The sequence below is a fragment of the Serinus canaria genome, chromosome Z (genome assembly GCF_022539315.1).
Source record: "Serinus canaria isolate serCan28SL12 chromosome Z, serCan2020, whole genome shotgun sequence".
NCBI lineage: Eukaryota > Metazoa > Chordata > Aves > Passeriformes > Fringillidae > Serinus > Serinus canaria.
In genome coordinates, this window is record NC_066343.1 from 37,746,529 (window position 1) to 37,769,310 (window position 22,782).

General features: G+C 40.8%; 1 protein-coding gene across 7 annotated transcripts in view; it reads right to left on the bottom strand.

Annotated features, from left to right (window-relative positions):
- The window catches only part of AOPEP (aminopeptidase O (putative)), a 579,142-nt gene that overhangs the window by 390,838 nt on the left and 165,522 nt on the right, over positions 1–22,782 (bottom strand). For 6 of the 7 annotated variants that reach the window (XM_030237056.2, XM_030237059.2, XM_018922983.3 and 3 more), the window contains 3 exons: positions 9,745–9,831; positions 6,973–7,117; positions 3,277–4,092 (listed from right to left, as the gene is read on the bottom strand). In XM_030237056.2, coding sequence (XP_030092916.2) covers positions 6,977–7,117; positions 9,745–9,831 — 228 coding nt within the window. In that variant the 3' untranslated portion in view covers positions 3,277–4,092; positions 6,973–6,976. Of the gene's footprint in view, positions 1–3,276; positions 4,093–6,972; positions 7,118–9,744; positions 9,832–22,782 lie in introns of those variants that run through there. The other variant, XM_050986949.1, reaches the window with a different exon arrangement.

The window sequence follows — 22,782 nt, forward strand, 5'->3', positions numbered from 1 at the left end:
ATTCCCACTGGGGGGCTAAGGGACTCACAGGGCCACCCCCTTGTTACAGTCTGCCTTTACTCTGAAAAAGCAACCCAGTAAGCAGCACGATGGTGATCCTTGCCTAACTATATGGATACACTTTTAATTTTTCATCTGAGATTTGTTTTCAGAGATGAAAGGTACATCCAGAAAAGAATCACTGAGATCCTGACTAGATGCTGGCCTGATGAAGTAAGTGGGAGATAGTCCAGCACTGGGCTTTTCTAATGCTTTTCAGAATAACATTACCACTGTGTTTGGAAAGGACTGAATTAGGGATGGGAGGGGGAAAACCCCCCTACAAAATGGTGAATTTTATGCAGAGGGGGCAGCCTATGAAACAAGTAAATGAAACCTGAGGGCAAAGGCATACCTATATAGAGGCCTGTGTTGTCATAACCACATACAATTATAGAATACACTGAAATGGAAGTGACCCACAGGGACCACTGAGTCCATCTCCTAGATTAAAGTATTTGAAAAGACATTGTTTCCTGTAATGATTTTGTTAGAGGAAGTTTGGAAATAGATTTCTTTGTTGTTTACTTCTATTTGCTACAATTAGATTCTGCAACTTCCTTCTGTCGGGAACTCAATATAAGAACACCCACCTGAAAGAAAACCATAACGTTGGTGGTTGTTTTGTTTTTTTTTTTTCTGTTAGGCTTTTGATAAGGCCTATTAAAAACTTACATGTGCAGGATCTACTGCTCCAGCTGGATCCTTAGAGAGCTATGGGGCCTGATGGGATTTATCACAGAATCCTTCCAGAGTGGGCTGATGTAATCATATAATGTCTCTTTTGAGTAGTCTTGGGAATCCAGAAGTCCAAGCTGACTATAAGCTGGCAAATATTTGTCCTGATTTTCAGGAAGGGAAGGATGACCCAGGAAATGACAGGCCTGTCAGTCTCACTCCAGTGCCTGACAAAGTTATGGAGAAGTTTGTTCTGGGGGTACTGAAAAACACCTGAAAGACAATGCAGTTATCAGTCACAGCCAGCACAGTTTCGTGAGAAGGAAATCCTTCTTATAACCTGGTTTCCTTTCATGACTAGGTAACCCACCCAGATGGCCAAGGAAAGCCAGTAAAGTTTTTGACCCTGTCTCACAGGATCCTTCTGGACCTAATGTGCAGTCCACAGCTGGATAAACACATCATGGGGTGGGTGAGCAGCTGGCTCATGGGCCAGGCACAAAGGTTACAGTGAGTGGGGTGACATCAGACTGGGAACCTGTCACTGGAGGGGTTCCACAGGGCCCCATCCTCAGCCCTCTGCTCTTCAACATCTTCATAAATGACCTGGACACAGGACTGGAAGGGACACTGAGCAAGTTTGCAGATGATACAAAACTGGGAGGAGCTGTTGACTCCCTCCAGGGCAGGGAGAGGCCCTGCAGAGAGACCTCCACAAATCAGAGGTCTGGGCAATCACCAGCCAAATGAAGCTCAACAGGGGAAAATGCTGGATTCTGCATCTGGGATGGGGCAACCCTGGATGTATGGACAGACTGGGAATGAGATGCTGTAAGCAGTGCCATGGAAAGGGACCTGGGGATCCTGGCACGTTGAACATGGGTCAGCAGTGCCCTGGCAGCCAGGAGGGCCAGCCCTGTCCTGGGGTGCACCAGGCACAGCATGGCCAGCTGGGCAAGGGAGGGGATTGTCCTGCTCTGCTCTGAGCTGGGGCAGCCTCACCTCCAGGGCTGGGGGCAGTTTGCTATACAAGGAGCAGCTGAGGGCACTTGGTCTGTTCAGCCCAGAGGAGACGAGGGGAGTACCTCTACTCACTGCAGTTACAACTTCCTCATGAGGGGCAGAGGAGGGGCAGGCACTGATCTCTCCTCTGAGGTGACCAGTGACAGGTTCTGAGGGAATGGCCTGAAGTTGTTTCAGGGGAGGTTTAGGCCTTCCCCCAGAGGATGTTTGGGTGCTGGAACAGGATCCTCAGGGAAGCGGTCACAGCCTGACAGAGCTCAAGAAGCATTTGGACAATGCTCTCAGGCACATGGTGCGACTCTTGGGGCTGGTGCTGTGCAGGGCCAGGAGCTGAAGTAAATAATTTTTTTGGGTCCCTTCCAACTCATTTGGTGATTCTGTAAATTATATGTAATTATACGTATATGTATTATTATTATTCTGTAAATTATATGTAATTATATGTTTCCCTTCCACTGTTTTTTACATGATTCAGAAGGATTTTAGACTAAGGGTAATGTTTATGTCATGTTAATGACCCTACTAAACAATACATACGTTTGTCTCTGGTGCTCTCTGATGAGTTATGGTGACCACAACTGTTCAATGCCACCTTCAGCATTCTTCTTAATCTAGAGCCTCACTCTGTATCACAATGGATTAACAACAAAAGGCCCTATAAGCCCTGATAAAGGGCCACGATGCCATCTTTGCCATCTTTTAGGTTTTTTGGTTTTTGTGTTTTATCTTCTGTTCCTTTTCTCAGTTTCCACCATGCACGATGGGTCATGACGGTGTAGTGTGGGGAAATGTTCAAGTTAATACTGCTGAAGCAGACCGTGAGAGCTGTAGCAAACCAAACAAACTACTGTGCTCATTATTAAAAAAATAAGGCAAGTAGATTGTTTTAAAAGAAGAAAAATTTGGAGCTATTTTTAAAAGTGTGTAGTATCTTACTTGCCCTGTAGTTTTAACCGTACTGGCTACAAAGAGGCCTACAATGTATTTAATTTCTGCATATTTTGTGCAAGAGTCTGATCCAGCTATGCATTTTTTCCTTACACAATGAAAAAGGCAAAAAGCAAGCTGGTTTCCTTTGCTGGCCTTTGCAGAAAAAACAGTGAAATGAAGTGTAACTCTGTTATGAATGGGATCCTATAATAACTACATCTGTGAGAGTCACTACATTAGAAGTCTTTGTGGTGTCTCAGTGCCTTCTTGGACAATTTCCTAACTCTTGCTGCATTTGAAAGAACTTGCTGACTGTCCCTTAATTCAGGTTTTGACACTATGCCTGCCATGGGGGAGGTCAAAAAATGTGGTGACGTGAGAAGGAACTGTATTCTTTGTACTGAAGACAATGTTGAGGCAAGCTTTTACTTTAGGTTCTGAGCCTAACAAATTTTAAAAAGTACCCCATTTATTTTTTCTCATTAACATCCCTTAACTGATGAGTTCCAGGTTCTTTTCTCCTGCTGCAAAAGAAGGAGTGATGTCATTCTTCTTCCCCGTCTTTATATTAATGTTGAACCACAGTGCAATGGAAAAGCCTATATGTACTTGAAAAAAAAAATTTATTTCAATAATTTTATTATTATCAAAGAGGATTTGATATAAAACAACAGAGTATGAGGGAAATAAGTTCACAGATTTTTGTTGTTTATATTCTTACTCTCTGAAAGGAACAGTTAAGATGTCTTCTAAAAATGTAGAGATTCGTTGATCAGGAAAGACGAGATACACTTGACATATCATTGCAAAAGAAGTATCACAGGGGTATGAAAGACAGTTTCAGAAAATGAGCAGTCTCATATTTCTAGTAAAATTTAACCTAAACATGACAGAGAGAGCATGATGATCTTTGTTTTTTCTTCAGTTCCATCACCAGGATGATGGTAACTTTCCACAGTTTATTTCTGCTTCTATCTTATGAGCCCCACCCCAGGCCATGCTGAGGTTTTATAAATATGAGTTTTTATAAATATGACATAGAAGCTACAAACAAAATTTTAAGTACACAATATAATTTCATCCATTTTCAGAATGCCCAAATTAATAAAGTTGTTCAAATCAAGAATCTTTGGCATCTGCAAACCAGAATGATTATATTACCAAAGCACAAGGATAAATCCCAAAATTCTTGTATCAAAGAATTACCTAGACCCAGAGTAACACGTGTGTGTGTGTAGTTTGTCTTGTGTGCATGTGTTCTCAGTTACAGCGGACCTCTAGAAATACAGAAAGGTAAATATTTCTGTCAGCTGATTGTTTTAGCAGTCACATAATCCTTCCTCTGATGTCCTGGGTCAATGAAATCCTAGTACCATCGGGGTTTAGCAGAAGATCTATTAAAAGAGTTGTCTGTGATCTTTCCTGCAACGGAAACAGCATTTAAAGTTATTACTTTGTCACAATGAAGGAATATCTGTGCATTCTTGATTGCCCAGCTTTCCAAGTTGAGTTTTATTTTAGGTTACCGGTAGAGTGTAACTGTAGCTACAGAGTTAACAATGATCTCTTTAGCTTCCTAAAGCTATCGCAACAAAGTCTGGAGAAGACAGGGAGGGATCCATGGTGGAAGCACTAACTCTCTTGGTTATTAGCAGGTTACTCTGAAAATAGTGTGGGAGGCAAGTTACCAGAGCAATACTGTGTGATGTACTACATATCCACATACCTTCTCACCTTTAGCCAACAGTCCTGTTAAACAGTACTGAGGTAGCTTTTCACTTTAGCCATTTAGTGTCTAACATCAGGATTATCATAATGTATACTGATTGATTTTTTGAGAGAAAACAGCAACAGCATTTCTCAAAGGGTCTTAGGACAGGTACATCTTGTTTTTTGCTCTAGGGCTCGACTCCTGTTCCTGCTGAACTGAGCCAGTGTGTAAAATCAGAACTGATATCAGCTCAGTAGGCACCGGAGGACGGGTCCATCAACAGCCTGGAACAACAGCAGCAGCTGTAAGTTGTTTCCGACTGGAGCTGCCACCATTTCCTGCAAACAACACACAGTGCTAAGCTAAAGCTGCAGAGAAGATCATGACAGCATCCATTAAAGAGAAGACTATAAAACAAAAGCTTTATTGACCATTTCAGGTTAAAGTCACAAACGTTATTTCTTCTGACCTTTAGGAAAGCATAGTAACCAAACTACTGTAGGCAATGCCTTAACATTTATAATCAGACTGAGAATTTAAGAAGCAGTACTTATTCTCAACTAAAACTAAAATCTTTGGTCCTTCCCAGGTTGCCTCTGCCTCTTATTCTCCACAGACTGAACCTCGGACACATGCATTCATCACAAATCTGCCCGCTCAGCAGCAAGGGATCTCAGCCAGCAAACGCTCTCTGCCCTGCAGAGAGTCTCCTCTCCCTTCTCTTCAGGTGCAGAACTTAGCCACTGTGAACAAAGAGGAAAACAATCACTGTTCACCAATCAGCTAAGCTCTGCACCTCGCCAGAGATCTCGGTCTCAGCAGAGAGTTTTCGGAGGAGGTTCTTCCATGATGCTCTGCTGCTTTCCTCTGTTTTTGGTGGATTTGGGGTTTGTTTCTCTCTCCCTCTATATAAATATATATTTTGTGTGTGTGTATGTGTGGTTTTTGTTTGTTTGTTTGATAGATGGAGAGGATTCCACGCTGTGCCCCCATCAGACCGTTAATGGTGAGTTTCATGCTAGCAGCTGTGGTCATGGCTGCGTGGTAATCCCTGGCAATGTGATTTTAATCTTAAGTCACAAATCATCATGCCAGGAACCCAAACAGCCATAACACTAAAAGAAAGCTGTGCAGTCACACAGAGTATTGTACTCAGAATCTTTAGATTTTATATTACAGCTAACCATGCACTTCCACTCTGTCTGTAAAGTCAAAAGGGGTAATTCCAGACTCTTGCTAACACCTTCACACCATGTAATTTTCCTATGCTAAATACTTACCATCAGAACCTTGTAGAAATTTTGGTTTTATTGTTTCTGGCCTTCAGACACTTGAAGACACCTACCAGATTAAGATTAAGAACTGCTGAACAAAACTCAAATTCCTGTGAGTCCCTGATAATTGGGAGTACACAAAAGAGTCTTTTTAGCCCTAACTGTTTTAAAAGTTGCCTCTCCTACCCCACCACTGATACCCTACCATTCTACAATCTACACCTTTCCCAAAAAGTTTTCTTGCCAGGCACAGTTCCCGTCTATACAGAAAAACAAGTCTTTTCATAATCAAACTTGCTTTCATAGTATCTGTCATTGGCTGTATTTCATATAAACATAGCAAAAAACACTACAAAATCAAGTGGGACTCACAATCAAATACTACTAGAACAGAAGAAAATTAAGATTTTTGCTTGGTATCAATTAGGTGACAATGTTTTTGCTAAATTAGAAGTCTGAATTTTGATACCACACATCAGCTGCAAAGTTTTGCGAACAACCATGGCAATCAGTCTGTCGGATGAACTGTATGATTGACCAAAAATGCTGTATGCGAAGAAACTTGGATACAAATCCTCATGAGTTATATGTTAAACAGGCATGTGCAGACACTGTAAGGCTACCTCCACTGCTCAGACAGAGAACTGGAAGTTATCTTTGCAAATTTACAGCCTATGGCAATCTTCATTCCATAAATATTTTTGCAATTCTGCTTTTTCTGGTGATTCCTCTCCTATAATTTCATAAACAAGCTAGCTTCTTCCTGTTAAGGCTGCTTTTCTCACCTCATAATCAATCTTCAAAACCTCCATACCCTTAACACAAAAGGATTTGAATTATCAGCTTGTTCTCACATGATATTTGCTTCCAAGTGCACAGTTTCGTATTTCCACTGTGGGATGAGGCTTTTTTCAAAGACTATGCTGCCTGTCAAGTAAACATGCAGCTCTATTAAACAGAAATGCTGCTTGCACAATTGAAATTTTTGTAAGCAGAGGATGGGAAACAACTGTAGGCAGAGCCTGGCCTTCTTTGGCCATTTGGACTTACAGTTGCTTCTTGTACAGTCCATTACAACAAAGCCATTCTCCACGTTCTCCAGCTATGCCTACATGTATGTAACTCACTGCTCCCGCAGCTGGGCTTAAGAAAAAGAAAAAAAAAACAAGCCAACAAGATATATAACAGGAATTATTTCTCAGCCGAAGCAGCCACTTAGCTGTATGATATGCCAAAGTTTACCACGTTCACTGAGCTCTGCATATTCTGTCTATAATGAAGCAAAATCAGGGTGTTAGGATTAAAATGAAAAATCACCTTATCAGAATAACATCTCTGCTACCACTTTGGCTGAGGATGCATCCATGTGCTCTTGTGCTGCAGCAAAGCATTTCCGTGCAAGTTCTTGTTGTTTTGCATCTTCATTCACCATTAATTCGCCATAGAGATACACACCCATAGCCTGAAAGAGGAACATAACTCACAAGCATCCTACCACCAGTAATAAATAGTTAGCTGGGTTTTTACCATTGACCCTCTAGTAGTCATTTAAACTAAAAATGAAACAAAATGGACAATCCAAAACACAGAAAATACCATTTACTCTCTAATCTCTATTCTCCCCCCTAGAAGAACTAATTTTCTCTGTGTCTCTTTACCTAAGGACAGTTGTCTCTATGCTGTGTTGGCTCTGCAAAAACAGACTATTAATGTAAGAATTTTGTGTTATGGCATGACAAGAAAATCATTCCTCACTCCACTTTCCTTGCCACTATTCAAGTTGAGTACTGTTTCCTTTTACCAACTATCTGATTTTTTCCCAAATGTCCCTTAAGAAGAAAACTTCTCCTTCCTTCAACAGGATACACATTTTCTTTCCAATTGTCATGTTTACTCACACATCCATGAACAAAGACTGAAGTACTCCACTCTAAAATTCCCATTTGGTAATTCTGTAACTGGACATCAACTGAATATGGTCACGTCTGTGTTTGACTCCCTTTATATCAGAGATACAGTTTAGCATACATAAATTCTGGTTGGGTATGAAGGCAGGCTTTTCCTAACTATTTGTTCTGGACATAGCAGCTATAAAAAAAGGTAAGGGGGATCCTGTGGGGAGATCTGGTCTCCTCTGACCACTGCCAAAAAAGCTCTGGCCAACTTAACAGGAAACATATTGGAGATTGTCTTTTTTTCTGATGATACATTTTTTCAGCTAATTACAGGAATTCAGTAACTGTTAAACTGCACTTACCAAAAAAGGATTACACATGTGAGAAAATATTAGCAGCTTAGCATGCTGACTTTTACAGTTACCGTTTGGACACTTGCAGGAATGGAAAAAATTGGACAGCATTGAGAAAATATAATTTTTTATGCTATTCCTTGCAATTTCTAACATTGGCTGGTAAGCCTTAAAACCCCCTTCAGCCAGAAGAGAAATTTAAAATTTAAAAATGACTGAAGTAAAAGGAGAAAGTCCCAGAGGGGCAGGAACCTGCCAGATTCCTTGCCATTTCTCTAAGCGAACTGTGAAGCCAAGAGAACCAAAACCTCAGATTTCCAAGGTTTGCAACTGCACCAAGGTCTGGCAGACACAAAAATGGCCTTGGAGCTGGGCTCCAGTTGCTCTCATTGAGAACTTTTTAAATGGTGAAATTTTCTTACTATAGGAACTACCTTCTCTACCTAGCATTAATAACTCTCCCTTAGGTCAAAACGTTTAAATGCAGTAAACACACTAGCGTTTTGTAGAACTTCAAAGGATTTAAACAGTCCATTTGCATTTTTCCCCAGGCTTTTAAAAATGCCATGTTACATGATCAGTACAGACATGCAACTGCTCTGATTTAAGTAATCACACCAGAAGCTCATTGTGCCATTAACTGTATGCACTGCTGAAGTAAATGAAATAAAGAATACATTAAAAAGTTGCAAAAAATTATTTCCCTACACTTCAGAAAATGTCTTTATTTGACGTAATAGCTATTCCAAATATAATGCAATTCTGTATGGTTTTATCAACTTAAGGGTTTCCTGAACCCCACATCCCCAGTTTCTGCTGGTGGTTATCTCCATCCTTTCACAGAATATAAATATGCACAATCCATGTAACTCTTTATGAAATAATGTTATTTTATGTCTTTTTTGTTTGTTTATTTGTTTTAATACAGAGCTTGCCAAGAGCTCTGGGGCCTGTTCACTGGCTAAGATATAAATAGGAGGTATATTTCCAAGCTAGAAGAACACATGACAAACTACAATAATTCAATTGCACTGTACTGCCTGAAAGCAGAAAATCCTCATTGGCTGTAAGTAGCTTTGTTCATTGTCAACATAAAAGGTAAAGACCTTAATATCTGGCATAGATTTTGATGTATCTCCACCATTTTCTATTTTTTAACATCCATTTAAATATTTAAAATTTATCCTAGGCAGTGAGCGTCTTGATTTTATAGGGCTCATAGTGAATAAAGATAAATAAAAATGAAAATAGAAAAAGGCAGACGTTCAATTAGAATTCTAAGTTCCCAGTGGCCTTAAAAAAAGGCCCTAGTAAGGAAATCATGTATGTCCATCCTTTTAATGCCTTCACAATCCTCTCTTACCATGTCCCTACCCATGGAGAGGCTAGCATTCCCTGGATGTGCTATACTGCTTCTGGCTGTCATCTTCAAAACTAAGGTTACCACAGCACTGACTGCTTTGCACCTACCTCATACCTGCATTCACATTCACAGCCACACTTACCCTCCTCATCCTGCAAAAGGAAACTGCTGAGAGGTATCTTCCTAGCATCACTCATACCCCTGGCTTGCATGGGGTACGAGTGATGCAAGGAGAGGAGGAATTCTATCCTATTTCACCACTTGACAGAGGATTAATAGTCTTTAGGTTTAGGTGGGGTTGAATACCCCTACCCTAAGTGGCTTCCTTAAACTACAATGTTTAGAGGACCACAGAAGAAAAAGATGAATACACAGCCAAGTTTCTGCAACAAGAAAATATACTAATTTTTCTTTTTTTTTCAGCATAAGGGTGTTGAAAAGTTGATTGTTTTCAAAATGTTACTTAAATGTAACTTACCTGATCCTCTCTAAGGAATCTCTCAATGTCTCCATACCCAGGCTCATATTTGTGTTTAATGACAAGTTCACACCACCGGTGACGAACCTTTGTGAAGAAAAATAAAACTAGGTTAAAAACAAATGAACAAACAAACAAACCAACCCCTGTATTTTTTCTGAGTGTTGATAATATATCTGTACCAGTTTGGCTTTTTCATCTTTGTTGGGTTTGTGTCTTTTGGCAGGTTACAGCCGGACAAGTCAGTCAGCCGGACAGAGGAGACAGAGCTCTGTGCCCCTCAGCCTGGGCTTTGGAAACCCAGGATGCTCAAAGACAAACTCCTGATTCTGTGCTAGAAACTAACCCAGATCCAGGCACACGTCTGCAGCATCTTCACTGCCACTGTTTTCAGTCTTGGCTTTCTTCCTTTTAAGTTAGGCTAGAGGTTATTTCTTTTGCATTGTCAAAATGGGGTCATGGGAGGTGGCAGGAAACAGATTACCACTCCAAAGGTCTGGAAAAGCCACAAAATATAACTGATAATATACCCTATTTAAGTGTATCATACATGTGATTAAATGTATTTCTGTACCAATAATAAATACATGCCAAAAGGATAAGGATAAAAGTTAGATATCAACCCATGAAACAGGGAGCTTTCACTTAAATGAACTAGTTTTACTACTGAGAGATTTAAAGCACATTCTTTAGCATTTAAAATTCATCTGCATTTAACAAGCTGTCATGCTGTTCTACCAATACACATTGATAAAAACAGTTATTGACACACTGTAATTTCAAGCAAATTACAACTGAAAAAATGTTTTTACTTTAGTAGTATGAACATGAATTACACCTGTGTTGTCTTTACATTTTTGACTTTGCTCTTAGCCACTCTTGAGGCCTAAGTGTCATCTTACACTCCAGTAAAGCTTTCCTGATTGCAGGCAGTGATAAGCCTAACATTTTATATGCCATTAGCAATGCAGCACTGATAGTAAAGGAAAACAGTTAAGTGGAATAACTCCCAATGCTTCTGTTTCAGCCTTTTCTCTTACCATCTTTCAAAAGACAGGGCACCTAATGAAAATCACCTTTCATAATAAGAGCAAAATGTTAGCAGTTTTAGTAGTTTTTGATACTGAGTCCAAATTGTGCTTATATCAAGTAGCTGAATATGAACCTTTCTCTGAATGACAGATGTAGTGATGACACTGAGAACTGAAGACAGCAAGGGAGTATGGAGAAAAAGGTACTGTTGCTTTTGGAAATAAGGTTTTGCCTTATTGCCTTTTTATCCTAGTCCCTGCCAACTTTTTAGCCCTGGAAAAAAAAATCACAGAATTACATTAGGTTAGATGTCAATCCTATTAGCATAATAACAAGTGATAAATGCCCACAGGTCCTGCGCACTTAATACCTCTTTCCAGCTGACACCTTATACAAAATAGTTTGAAGACACCTTATGAAAATAAAAAACTGTGAGGCTTTGGGGCTGGGTGGATTTTGCACTCACTACATTTAAGATACTAAATAGCTACACTGCTGTGCACGATAGGGAATAACTGCTGTCTCTTACAGCTTTTTGCTGACAAAATAGCAGCTGCTAAGATTCCTGCAAGTGGAACCAGGGATAAATTCACAAAAGAAATGGCTTTCCAAGATTCAATTCCCTTTGCTGCAGATGACCATAATGCAGACCTTCAAAACCCTACCCAGCTGCTGCTTCTCTCAGGAGACACTAAATGTTTCTCCAGGAAATCTTCCCAGGCAATCCAGCTTTGTTGCAGGGTGTTTCTCAGCACCAAGCAGCTCCTTACCTGGATGAAACTACCCAGACTCAACCATACACCTCTCCTATCTGTAAGATGAGTTAAGCAAACAATATAAACACATTTAAAAGACTGCAGATACACACTTTACTCTGCAGATACTTCCATATATAACAAAAAATCCAAACAGAGTTCCTAATGTATTCTGATAGCAATGAAGAGAAACATGAGGAGGAGAAAGGGTCTGTTGTCCCCTCCTGTGATTACTGTTCTTCTGCATCTCATGATCCAGCAGTTACAGCACTTACCCAGGAGGTAGGCAATCAAGTGCAGCTTCTGTGGCTGCTCATGACCTCAAACTGTGCCTTCCATGAGAATATTTCAACAGCAGGGATGGGGCTGTCTTCATGCCTCCTGGTGGAGCTGTTATTTCCCCTGCAGTTATTATAGTATTTATTGATGTAAAGGTGGAGTCACAAGACTTAAGGGCCTACACTTCTGAGTACTCTTTATAACAAGTAGGGTCCTGGCTGAAAAAGCACTGAAGCTTTTGTCCCCAAAATACCTTTCTTGTTGCAACCATTGTAGCTGTATCAAGAACAGAACAGAAGTTCTCTCTGTGAAGGTGTCAAGTGGTCTTACTTCCTGACATATTAGCGTCACCACACTGCATCATGGCCTGAGCATCTGAATTCCAATGCCTCTGGAAAACACAGAACTAAGCTGTGCCTATTCCCTTAGCTGTTCCTTCCTCCATATGGTTTCTGTCCTTGGCAACTAACATTTATTCAAATAGTTAAAAAGAAAAATATTTATTTGTTGAGTGATATCTGAGACAGCACACACTTTTCTTTCTCTCTTTTGATTTTTTCCCTTTCTTTCCCAGGGCAAGTGAGTATAAATCCCAGCACATTCCCAGACCTGAAACGCTGGCACTTTGCCAGCTGGGGCTGGAGCAGCATGCCTCTTATCCTCAGATTACACATTTGCCTCCACATTTGTCTGCCCCAAATATTCCCGTGGCAGAGCAAACTGCAGGAGAATCAATGGCTGCTGAAGGGCCTGTGAAACCATCAGCTCAGTCAGCCCAGCTCTCTGACTTGTGCAAGACCCCAGAAAGCAGAGCACAGAAACCAAGGCTGGCTCCAAGTGCCAGAGGGGCAGGGGGGCCTTGCACAATGAGGACTGAAATATACTGGCTACATTCCTGCCCCCTGCGCCATATGGTGTGTAGACAGCCGTGCTGCCCAAACTGCAGCTAGAACAGTTTCTCAGACACATGAACTATAAAGAAGGAATTTTTCTATGATACTCCATCGCCCTAAGGCCGATTCCACAAACATAAGAATTTTAGTCACATAAGAGTAGGGTGCAAAAAAACCAAACTGTTCCCAGCGTCTCATCCAATGCTTAGAGTGGCAAGAGCAAAATGGGCCCCACAGCTTCACAGCCTAATGAATGAGTCATTTGTGAACAGGCACTTTCAACAAAACAGTTTCAAAAGGAAATTTTGAAAACCAAGTTGCTTGTGGTCAGACTGGGCTAACCATACCACATCCTGTGCATGCTCTTCTTGGCTTTTCTTTTCCTCCCAGGAGCAAATACTCAGTGGCAAAAATAAGAATTCATTAATCCTCTCGCAGTTTTCTCTCTGCACGTTTCTCTGTGCTCTTCCACAGTTCAGAGATTCACAGCATATGTCGGTTTGGCTGGTTATACCATAAACAATATAAGCTAAACCTGAAAAGTAATTTACAGCAATCCATCCTGTTATTGCTGGCAGAAAGCACAGAGGACATTACTGGATCTGAAGCAACACCTTTAACTGCTCACCCACCCACACACACACACTCTTACTGGCTTGGCAGCTCAAGGACCCACATGCTGATATTGGAATTGAAATTCATTTTCACAGCCTGCAACACCATGGTGAGAGCTGTCCTCCCAAGTCCAGGACTGATGGCTGGCACTCCCAAGGATGGGGAAAAGTAGGGCAGAGGAGTGATGGAGGCCTGCTGACACCTCAGATTCCTTGTGGATGGACCCTCATTGCTTGGAAATTGTTTTGTCCTCCCACCCTGCTTTTGAAGATGGTGGGGGCCTCTCCACTGCCAGGTTTTTAAGCTAAATGAAGTTTGTAACTGTGTGTTTTGCAATGCAATACTCATATCAGTAGTGCATTTCTGAGGCACAGTCCAGTAACATGAAGACAGAGAGACTCAACATCTTAGGTACAAAACTTAGTTTTTGTAAGTACCAACAACATTGAGATCTAAGTACTGGCACGTACCTACACAAAACATCATGAAGGGATGCTACTGCCAGACAGCAGAGTCCCAAATACAGGAGCAGCCACTTATACAAATAATTCTGGAAGCCTCATAATATCTTTTAATTTAATTTTTAAGAAAAATACACAGTATTGCACAATATTATTTGTAACTCAAAAATACTTGCATTTGGACAGCTCAATGGAAGACACCAAGACCAAAACTTTGCTTGTTCTGTTTTCAGACAATGCAAGCTGCTGCATGAGATTATTTGAGGGGGAAAAAAATACATAAAATGTTCTAATAATCCAGCTCTGAGACAGTCCCTTTAACAACCTGGGGCAAAACTTTTTGGGAGACATTATTTGAAGCTGACAGACTAAAGCCATGTAAGGTACCAAATACATGGCTTGACTTTCAAAAGAAAAGCTCATACGTACATACCTGGGAAAAAAAATTTAAAATAAGATATTTTGAAAATGTCTTAAATTAAAGAGATACTGACTGTTTCTGACCTGGGTGATAAATTCTTTTGCCCAATCCATGTTATTCTCCCCTGGCCCACGCAGTCACAGAATCCTACAATGGAATGTGTTGAAAAGGACTTTAAGAATGATGTAGTTTCAGCCCTCCTGAAGGGATACCTTCCACTAGATCAGGTAGCTCAAAGCACCATGCAACCTTGGTCTTAGATGGGGCAACTTCCACAGAAGGGGAAATTTCTATGGGAAACCTGTTCCAGTGTCTATCCACTTTCAGAGTAAAGAAGTCTTTTCAATATCTAATCTAAGGCTAATCTCAGTTTAAAGCCATTCCCCCTAGTCCTGTCACTATATGCTCTTGCAAATAATCCCTCTCCATCCCTTTTACAGGCTCCCTTCAGGTACAGGATGGCTGCAATTAGATCACTCCTTCTCTTCACCAGGCTGAACAAATTCAATTCTTTGGCCTTTTCTCACATGAATCACAGAAACTCACAGAATCACAAATGAGTTGGAAGAAACCCTTAAGGATAACAGAGTTCAATTCTCAGAGTTGCATACAAGCAAAAAACGTAATAAAAAAATTACTTTTGAGGTCTACCCATAAGATTTAGAAAACAAGAAATTTAAACCATGCCTTTATTAAAGGGAGAAAAAATTAGACTTTACTAAACTTTTGGTCTGCAGAATGGGAGGCTAGCTTCAGGGGAAATTAGTACATTTTGCTAATAGCTGGATCCAATTTAAAAGGCGCCATAACACAACAAATCTAAATCACGAAACAAAAGCAACATACTTAAAAGATCTTAGAAAATGAGACCATTTGAAAGAGAGTAAGAGCTATTATCCAACAAAGTGGAACATTTATTACAGGTATGGGGCATCTGTGATCTCTACCAAATACAGGTTCAGACTCTATTGATAAATTATTTGAACAACTTGACGCTTTTTAGAGAGTCTCAGAGGTCAGACTCCAGTCTAATTCACAGAGGAAAAAAACAGAGATTTTTTTTTCAAATAACCAGCCATGCTACAACACATTAATTTTAATTAACAATAAGGAAGCATTCCAGAACTGAATGCTGCTTTGTTCCATATGAAAGCATTTATCACCAGTCTCGTCCTATCTACTGATAAATTGGACTAAAATACTAGATCATTTGCCTACCTAAGTAAGGAACAAATGTTGCCAGACAATATTTGAACTAAAAAACAGGTTTTACAGTTGTTTAGCATGGAAGAATTGCAGTTTAAGAACTGCCAATTTTAAAGTGCATTTAATGACTTCCCCCCCCCCATCTTAGCTGAAATAGTTATTTTTTAATACATTAGTGGCTTATCATTCTATATAGTCTGTATTTCAAGTGGGCACTCCTATCTTTTATGCCACAGAAAACACCGACTTTAGAAGGTGAATTTGATTTCATTGAAACTTGTGCAAGTGAAGGATGCTGAGGCAGCTCACCAGGAGCAATGAAACAGCTTTTTGTGTTACACCTGTGTTGACAGACTATCAGATCAGCAATCTGAAAGAGTGTACTCAAAGAGCCAAAAACCTACTGGATGTATACAAAATGGATTCATAATTTTTACAAGGATTCTGTAATTGTGATTATTCTGTTTGCCAAGGGTTTGTCAGGAGACTGAGTAAAGAAGCTGTCTATCAGCTTAAATTGGTTTTGTTTTAGACTAAAAACTGGACTTTTCATGGCCTAAGTTTTCTCTCAGGTCTTGTAGCATGTGCTCTGACAGTATTGCAGAGCCCTAAGAAACTAAAGGCCAGATACAGCAGCACAGCAGCAGCAATTTTTAAGGAAATTTTTCTTCCTGAGATCCTCATGGCATCAGGGTTCACTTAATGCTGTTTCTCACAGTGCAATGCTCTGTTTCGGTATAAAACCCTTAATTTTCCAGAGCTATGGCCAAAATGATGATAGCATTTCTAATTTTAAAAAAGGCTTTTGGTAGCCTTACTCAAGCTGTATTTTACTTTGAGTACTGGAATGAACCACAATTCAGTCACTGGACCTGAGGCAGATTGAGCTTACAGAGCTCCACCATGCTCTGCATTTGACATCTCTGTACAAGCAGCTCCAGGTTGTATAGGCAGATTGTACATGCTATTCCCACCACCTTGCACAACCTCCTTTCCTGCTGTGCAGCACAGCATGAGTATCTCAGCCCACTGACACCCCAGCAAAAAAAAAAAAAAAAAAAAGCATAGTCACACAGGAAATCCTAAGGCAGAAATGAGCTGGCAGATCAAAACTTTGTCAGGAGCTAATTGTAATTTTGGGGAGGACTATGTAGAGGTCTAAAATAATTTAAAACCTGAACTATGAGCTGGTCACTAAAAAGTCACTTAAAAGCTAATTTTTGCAGAATATTAGATATTAGGCTTTGGTAATCTTGGTAGCAATGTTCTACTTCTGTAATTAATTTTTCTTCTTCTAATTTGTATTTCTGCAGAGATCTAGCAATTGCACACTATGAAGGGTGCTGGAAACAATGGAGAAGGACATGCAAGTCCCATCTCTCCTTCCTTAATAGCGCTGATGAAGAGCTGTGGGTAGAGTTCATGCAGCAACTGCCTATATTTAGTAGCAGAAGAGAAAGGTGCGGCACAATGGAGGTTTCAAAGGCAAATTCTGTTGCTTGGTCAGCGGCAGAGTGTGGGGCAGCTGGCAGCAGCATTTGAACCTGTACCTGTGCTAGTGTGCCCATGGGCCAGGCAGCATGCTTCCACAGCTGTGCAAACCTCAAGCCACAGCAGGTGCCTGCTTGAGCCTTCTCACATTTATAGATGTGACTTAGGGGCATGTATTTCCTTCCTGACCTTTCTCCTCTGCTCCAACCACATGCTCCTGTTCTAGCGGTCACACAGTTCTAGATAACACGATGTTAAAAAGTTTATATGGTACCACAGCCTTGCTCAAGAGCAACCTCAGCAGCTTCCACAGGCTGTGAACATGACTCCACTTCCACCTGCAAATAAAACGTGTATCTCTTCCATAGCCAGCACAGAGGCTCTTTTCTACATGACGAAACAGAAGCCAGGAATCACAAAACACGCGGCTTCAGAAAGCCCAGGCAGAGCAGCAGGCAACCTTGCTGTGATCAAAAAGGCATAGCAACCAAAGGATAGCAGTTCAGGACAGGATTCACTCTTGGCAATGCAGCAAATGCTGAGGACTTGTTTGGAAAAGACAAATGCTCTTTTTTTCCCCCCACTTCAGGCTTAGAGCAGAGAGCTCCCAATTACAAACCAGACACTCTTCTCCCTATGTGGGCCCCATCTGTGATCAAGGACAGCTGTGTTGGTAGAAAAAAAAAAATTCCAAAAGAAGTCAGAAAAGGCAAGAGAATAAGAAGCCATGTCTAATCCTTTCTCAAAGGTGGTACTGGCTGTGTCTCTCTTCTGATGTCAAAGCTGTCACTGTGAATAAGAGGCCTGGTTGGGATGCCTAATTGTGTAATCTCAAATGCTCTTCAGCCTGCCCCTCCTTACCCTGTTTAACAGGAGATGGATACAAAGCAGGATGGTCTCTAGCTTTACAGCAAACCAACAAAGTGATGATAGGAAAATGACCCGGAGAACAGTTAGATGAGGAAAAGGCCACCAGCAGCAAAGCAGTGTGACAGCTTCAACAGCACTGTCTGGGAGACCACATTGCCATGGTGCCTGAAGGCTTTTCTCACAACATACACATTTGTGCTGCCACTGTCCCCATGCTGGGGAGAGCAGCTCCTACATCATAGTGCATGTAAGGTAAGGAAATGTTTAACACAGCATATGAACTCACTTAATTTCAAAAACAAAGGTTTTAAAAAATAAGGCTTAATTTAAAACATAGATACACTACTTATACTGAAACTAAATGCTTCCCCTTTGTCTGCATTTTCACTATTGCCTGCTCAGCATGCTGGAGCACCAGTGCCATTCACAGCTTGCAGCAAGATGAAGATGGCAGAAAAGATATCACCATCTGCCTTTTCAACAATTTCACTGGAGATGTGTGCTGACCTTTGCTTTGCTGTGGTGCTGCCAGCTCTCAGGAGCAAGGCTTCCTTCTGGCTGGTGACAGAAACAATGCTTGTGCCTCCTTGCCTGCTCTCAATTCTTGCTCCTTCCTTCCCCAGCAGGGTACTCTGGTGAGGATGGCTGCATGTGTGAAGACACAGTCTAAGGGTGAGTATTGAGAGGCTGCTGGGGGGCCAGGAGATCCTGCACCTCGGAGGGAAGAAGGAAGACCAGGTCCCAGCCTAAGGCAGGGACAAGCCTCATGCCTTCAGGAAGGTAAGCTTGGCTTTGGCACATGTTCACATCCAAATAGACACTTTTGCTAAAATGCAGCAACACAACTGTCTCCCATCTCATATACAGCCCGATCCATATTCCCTCCAACAGCCTACTGAAACACCTATTGACAATAATGGCTAGATTATGACAGAACATAGAATGTGTTGGGCTGCAAGAGACCTTAAAGATCACCTCATTCCAACCCTATCACCAGTGGCAGGGAGACCTTTCACTAAACCAGGTTGCTCAGAGCTTCATCCTACATGACCTTGAACACAGCCAGGGATGGGGCATCCACAGCTTCTCTGGGCAATGTATTCCAGTGTCTCACCATCCTCACAGTAAAGAATTTCCTCCTTATAGCTAATCTAAACCTGCCCTCTTTCAGTTTGAAGCTGTAACCCCTTGTCCTATCCCAACAGTATCTCTGGAATCAGCAGAAATTTATATCACCATAGCAAGCAATTAAAACACTTCTCATTACCACTGTCTCTGCTGGCTGTCTCCAGATATAGTCTGCTTATAATTTCTACCCATATAGTGTCTGCATATGTGTTTCAACACAGCTTATTTATATGTGCACATAAAAGCATGCTGGACTTATAAATGCAAACGTTATAGTGGGAAAAAAGCACATAAACATATACATCTGATGTAGAAATTCAACTCTGAAGAGTCTGAGATCAAGCACACCAACAGTCTGTTACTGATTATTATTAAATTATATCTCCTGTTCAGCAAAAGGAAAGGCTGCTGTAAGCATCAAGGCAACAGTAAACTATCTCCTTTGCCTATGCCCCTCTCTCCATCCCTCTGCTTCTACCTCATCCGTCTTGTAGCTAGAGGCAAAAAAACCTTTTATCTCTGGTCTATCACAGTGAATATGATCAAAACATTTGTTATTTCCAGGCAAGATTACTGTCATAGACAGAATCTGTAACTCCACATGAAAATAATACTCAAATTCCAATCAATGAACAATGTGACTGCCTGTTTTTTCCATAACTTAGGTCACAGCCAGCCTACTCAGTCCATGCTCACATCCTTCTAATCTCCCATTGCTTAAGACCTGGATTTCCACTTTCAAAATAATTACATAGGTGATTTTAACTCCAAAGACAAAGACCTTTAGCATCACTTATTCTCCCTTCTTCAACGCCCAGCAAAAAATTCTTAAGTGAAAAATACATTGATTTTATAAAATCAGAAGAAATATGGTCATTCATGCAATGAGAACATTTAGATTTTTCTCCGTGTTTGATATTTTTTAGTTATCTTCTCCACTTCTTTCATTCCCTGCTGCTGGAATACAGTGATGGTTGTTGCTTAGGACAATGCTTACATCATGTGGAACACAACAAAATTCCTCTTCTTTCTCAAGACACTGCAACTCCCACTGACACAAGGGTTGAAAGTAGGACAGCAGAATTTAGCCACATGTTATTAAGTCAGTGACTCAGTGGTGGAATTGTATCTATGTGGTTAAGAAATTATGTCAGAACCTGCACCTTTGAATTGTCCTGTTTCTTGAAGTATTTAGACCTCACAAATTATGGTCCAACTCAGGCATACCGTGCATCTGCGGCCAGCCTTCAAACAGGAATGAGAAGCATTAGATGAACTATTTGGATGAAGTCTCAAAATAAGTTTATTTTAAATAAAAATATTTTCAAATTGTTTTTCAGAATTAAAAACCAAAACAAGCCAACCAAAAATCCTCCCAAAGAAAGCAAACCTCAGAGGAACATCCCTACTACTGACAGCTAGGGGATTTTGTTTGTATATCAGAACTACCCCCTCCTTGTCATGGGCACTATGCCAGTGCTATCATATAAATGCAAACAGAGTAACTTTTAAAATTTCATAACAAAGGTAGGTGGTTTGTATTACAGCACTGGGTTTATATTGCCCAACAAAGAAATACTTGATAAAAGTTTATGTAGAGCAATTGCATCCAATTCAGACAACCTTAAAACTGAGTTCAGAAGCCCAGAGGACTTCGCCACTTCACTCTCCTGGCTGGACAACAGGACATGGAATTATCTCCAATCCCTTCCTCCACAGATTATTTGGAAAAGCAGTAAAAAATGCCAAACTAACCCAGTTGCATATTTGGTTCCCTCCTACCATCAGCTCCTCTACTTTCCAAGTTTCGCTAAGTTTCTGGACTGCCACACAGAGGAAATTAAGTTCAAAACTGGTTAGAAAAATCAGATGATAAGTGAATAGCACCAGTAATGGCAGCAGACAGGGCACAAAAACTCCTGCTCCTGCCACCCAGCAGCCACTGAGATCACTTGGAAAAAACATGTTGCTGTTGGCTCCTGGAGGGGTGTGGGACTAGGAGTGCTGACTGGTGAAAAGCTATTTCCAGTGCTCCATAAATCTCGTGTTCTGATCATGCCCTCCAGCAAATGCTGATGGAGGGATTTTCTGTTCTTCTCAAGTGGCTGGAAAAGCCCCCCTACTTTGCATGTGGAAACCAAACAAACCCAAATTATACCTACTCAAGATTATCCTTCGGCCAGTCTTACAAATTCATCTCAACACATCCACTCAGTCACAATGGGCACATAAGCCAGAGTGAATCTCATGGGAGGACTCCCATGGCTGCCACTGGAAGTGTTTTTCCCTCATCTTGTTCCAATTTCCTTAGCTTTGAATTTTGGGCCTCATCTTTGGGAAGCAAGTGCCACCTTCCTAAAAACTACCTTTTTCTAAGCTCCTTTCATTAGGAAATACATCTTAACTCCTGCAAATTCACTTTTGAAAAACTGTTTTAACCAATATCAATACCAATACTGTCTGTGCCAAAGAGCCTGCAAATTACATTTAAATGCAACATGAACAAGAACATGAAACAGAGTGAAGACTCAAATTTTTTTTCAAGATCATAGAGGACATTTTGCAAGAGGCTGTGGCTTCAGTCAACGCATCTATCAGCAAAGACGACAGTCTAAAATACACCCTGAAATTATCTCTTTTTCTATGAAAATGGGAAGGGCTTTCTATGACAGAGATATATTCTTAGCAAGGATTTGCATAAGGAAGTAGGAGAAGCAGAGCAGGGAAATAATAGTGAGGATGTGTGTGAAAAGCATCAGACTGATAACAGCAAAGAGATTTTACTTTGTGAAAACATATATCTTTTCTTTCTTTTCTATTTAATGAAAGTACTGCCTCAGTAATGGTTGGGTGTACAAACCTCAAATATTATTTCTTCCAGAAACAAATGTACCCTGCAGGCTGACTCATCTACAGAGCCTTTTCAAGGTTCATTATTATTCTTTTCTAGATTACTAATATCAGGTTCCTCCTGATGAGCTAACTGCAATTCAATTGCAAATAAAAAATGATTCAATGTAACCATACTTATGTCTACAGGCACAATAATGCTTTAACTAAAACATTCAGAAAGGAAAAGGCAGGTGAAATTTATTTTGCACTCCTGGTAAATTTTCACAGCAGATTTGTAAGTCCTGAAAAACATACTGTCTTATCCAAAATAAGGCATCTCCTCCTGACTCGAACTGAAACTGAGCAATAACCTGTATATTTAAATATAAAAGAAGTACAGAAACTATTTTTATTTTTGCAGAAAAAAAATCACTAGAAAGCAATGCCCTGTAATAGAGTCATCAGCTCAAGCTGTTACCTTTTTTATCTTCTGATTTGGTGCTTCATACCAACAATGACATTAGTTAAGGAAAAGGACCATGGCTCTCTCTCGGTGGTTGCAATGCCACTATCTGAAACATGCCTACCTGTTGCTACACAGTACAGCCAGGAAGGACTGGCAAGCCTGTGGAGGTATTTGCAATACATTACTAACTGTACTCAAAAGCTGGAGACTGCTTCTGAGTCCCTGCCCCAAGGGAGGACTGGCCCAGTGTTTGTGCTGAAAGTAAAGCTCACCAAGTGCCTTCTTCCAGTGTGCACTGACTTTTCCCAAGCAGTTCCCTTTTCCCACCCAGTTTTGTGTTGCTGTCTACAGAGCTCTGTTCCATAAGCGTGCCTTCAAACAATGCCCATCCACAATCAGCAGGACAGCTGAATTATGCAACCTGAGAATGTGCTCAGCTCAACAGTCACCATCAGATGGGAAATTACGAGAATTCATTTGCACTTCCACATCTGCCAGCTTTTCACAGGCTAGGAAAGATCAATGAATCAAAGCTATTTTATCCTAACAGAATTCTCACTGCTTCTAGGATGCCAAGCACCTTAGATGG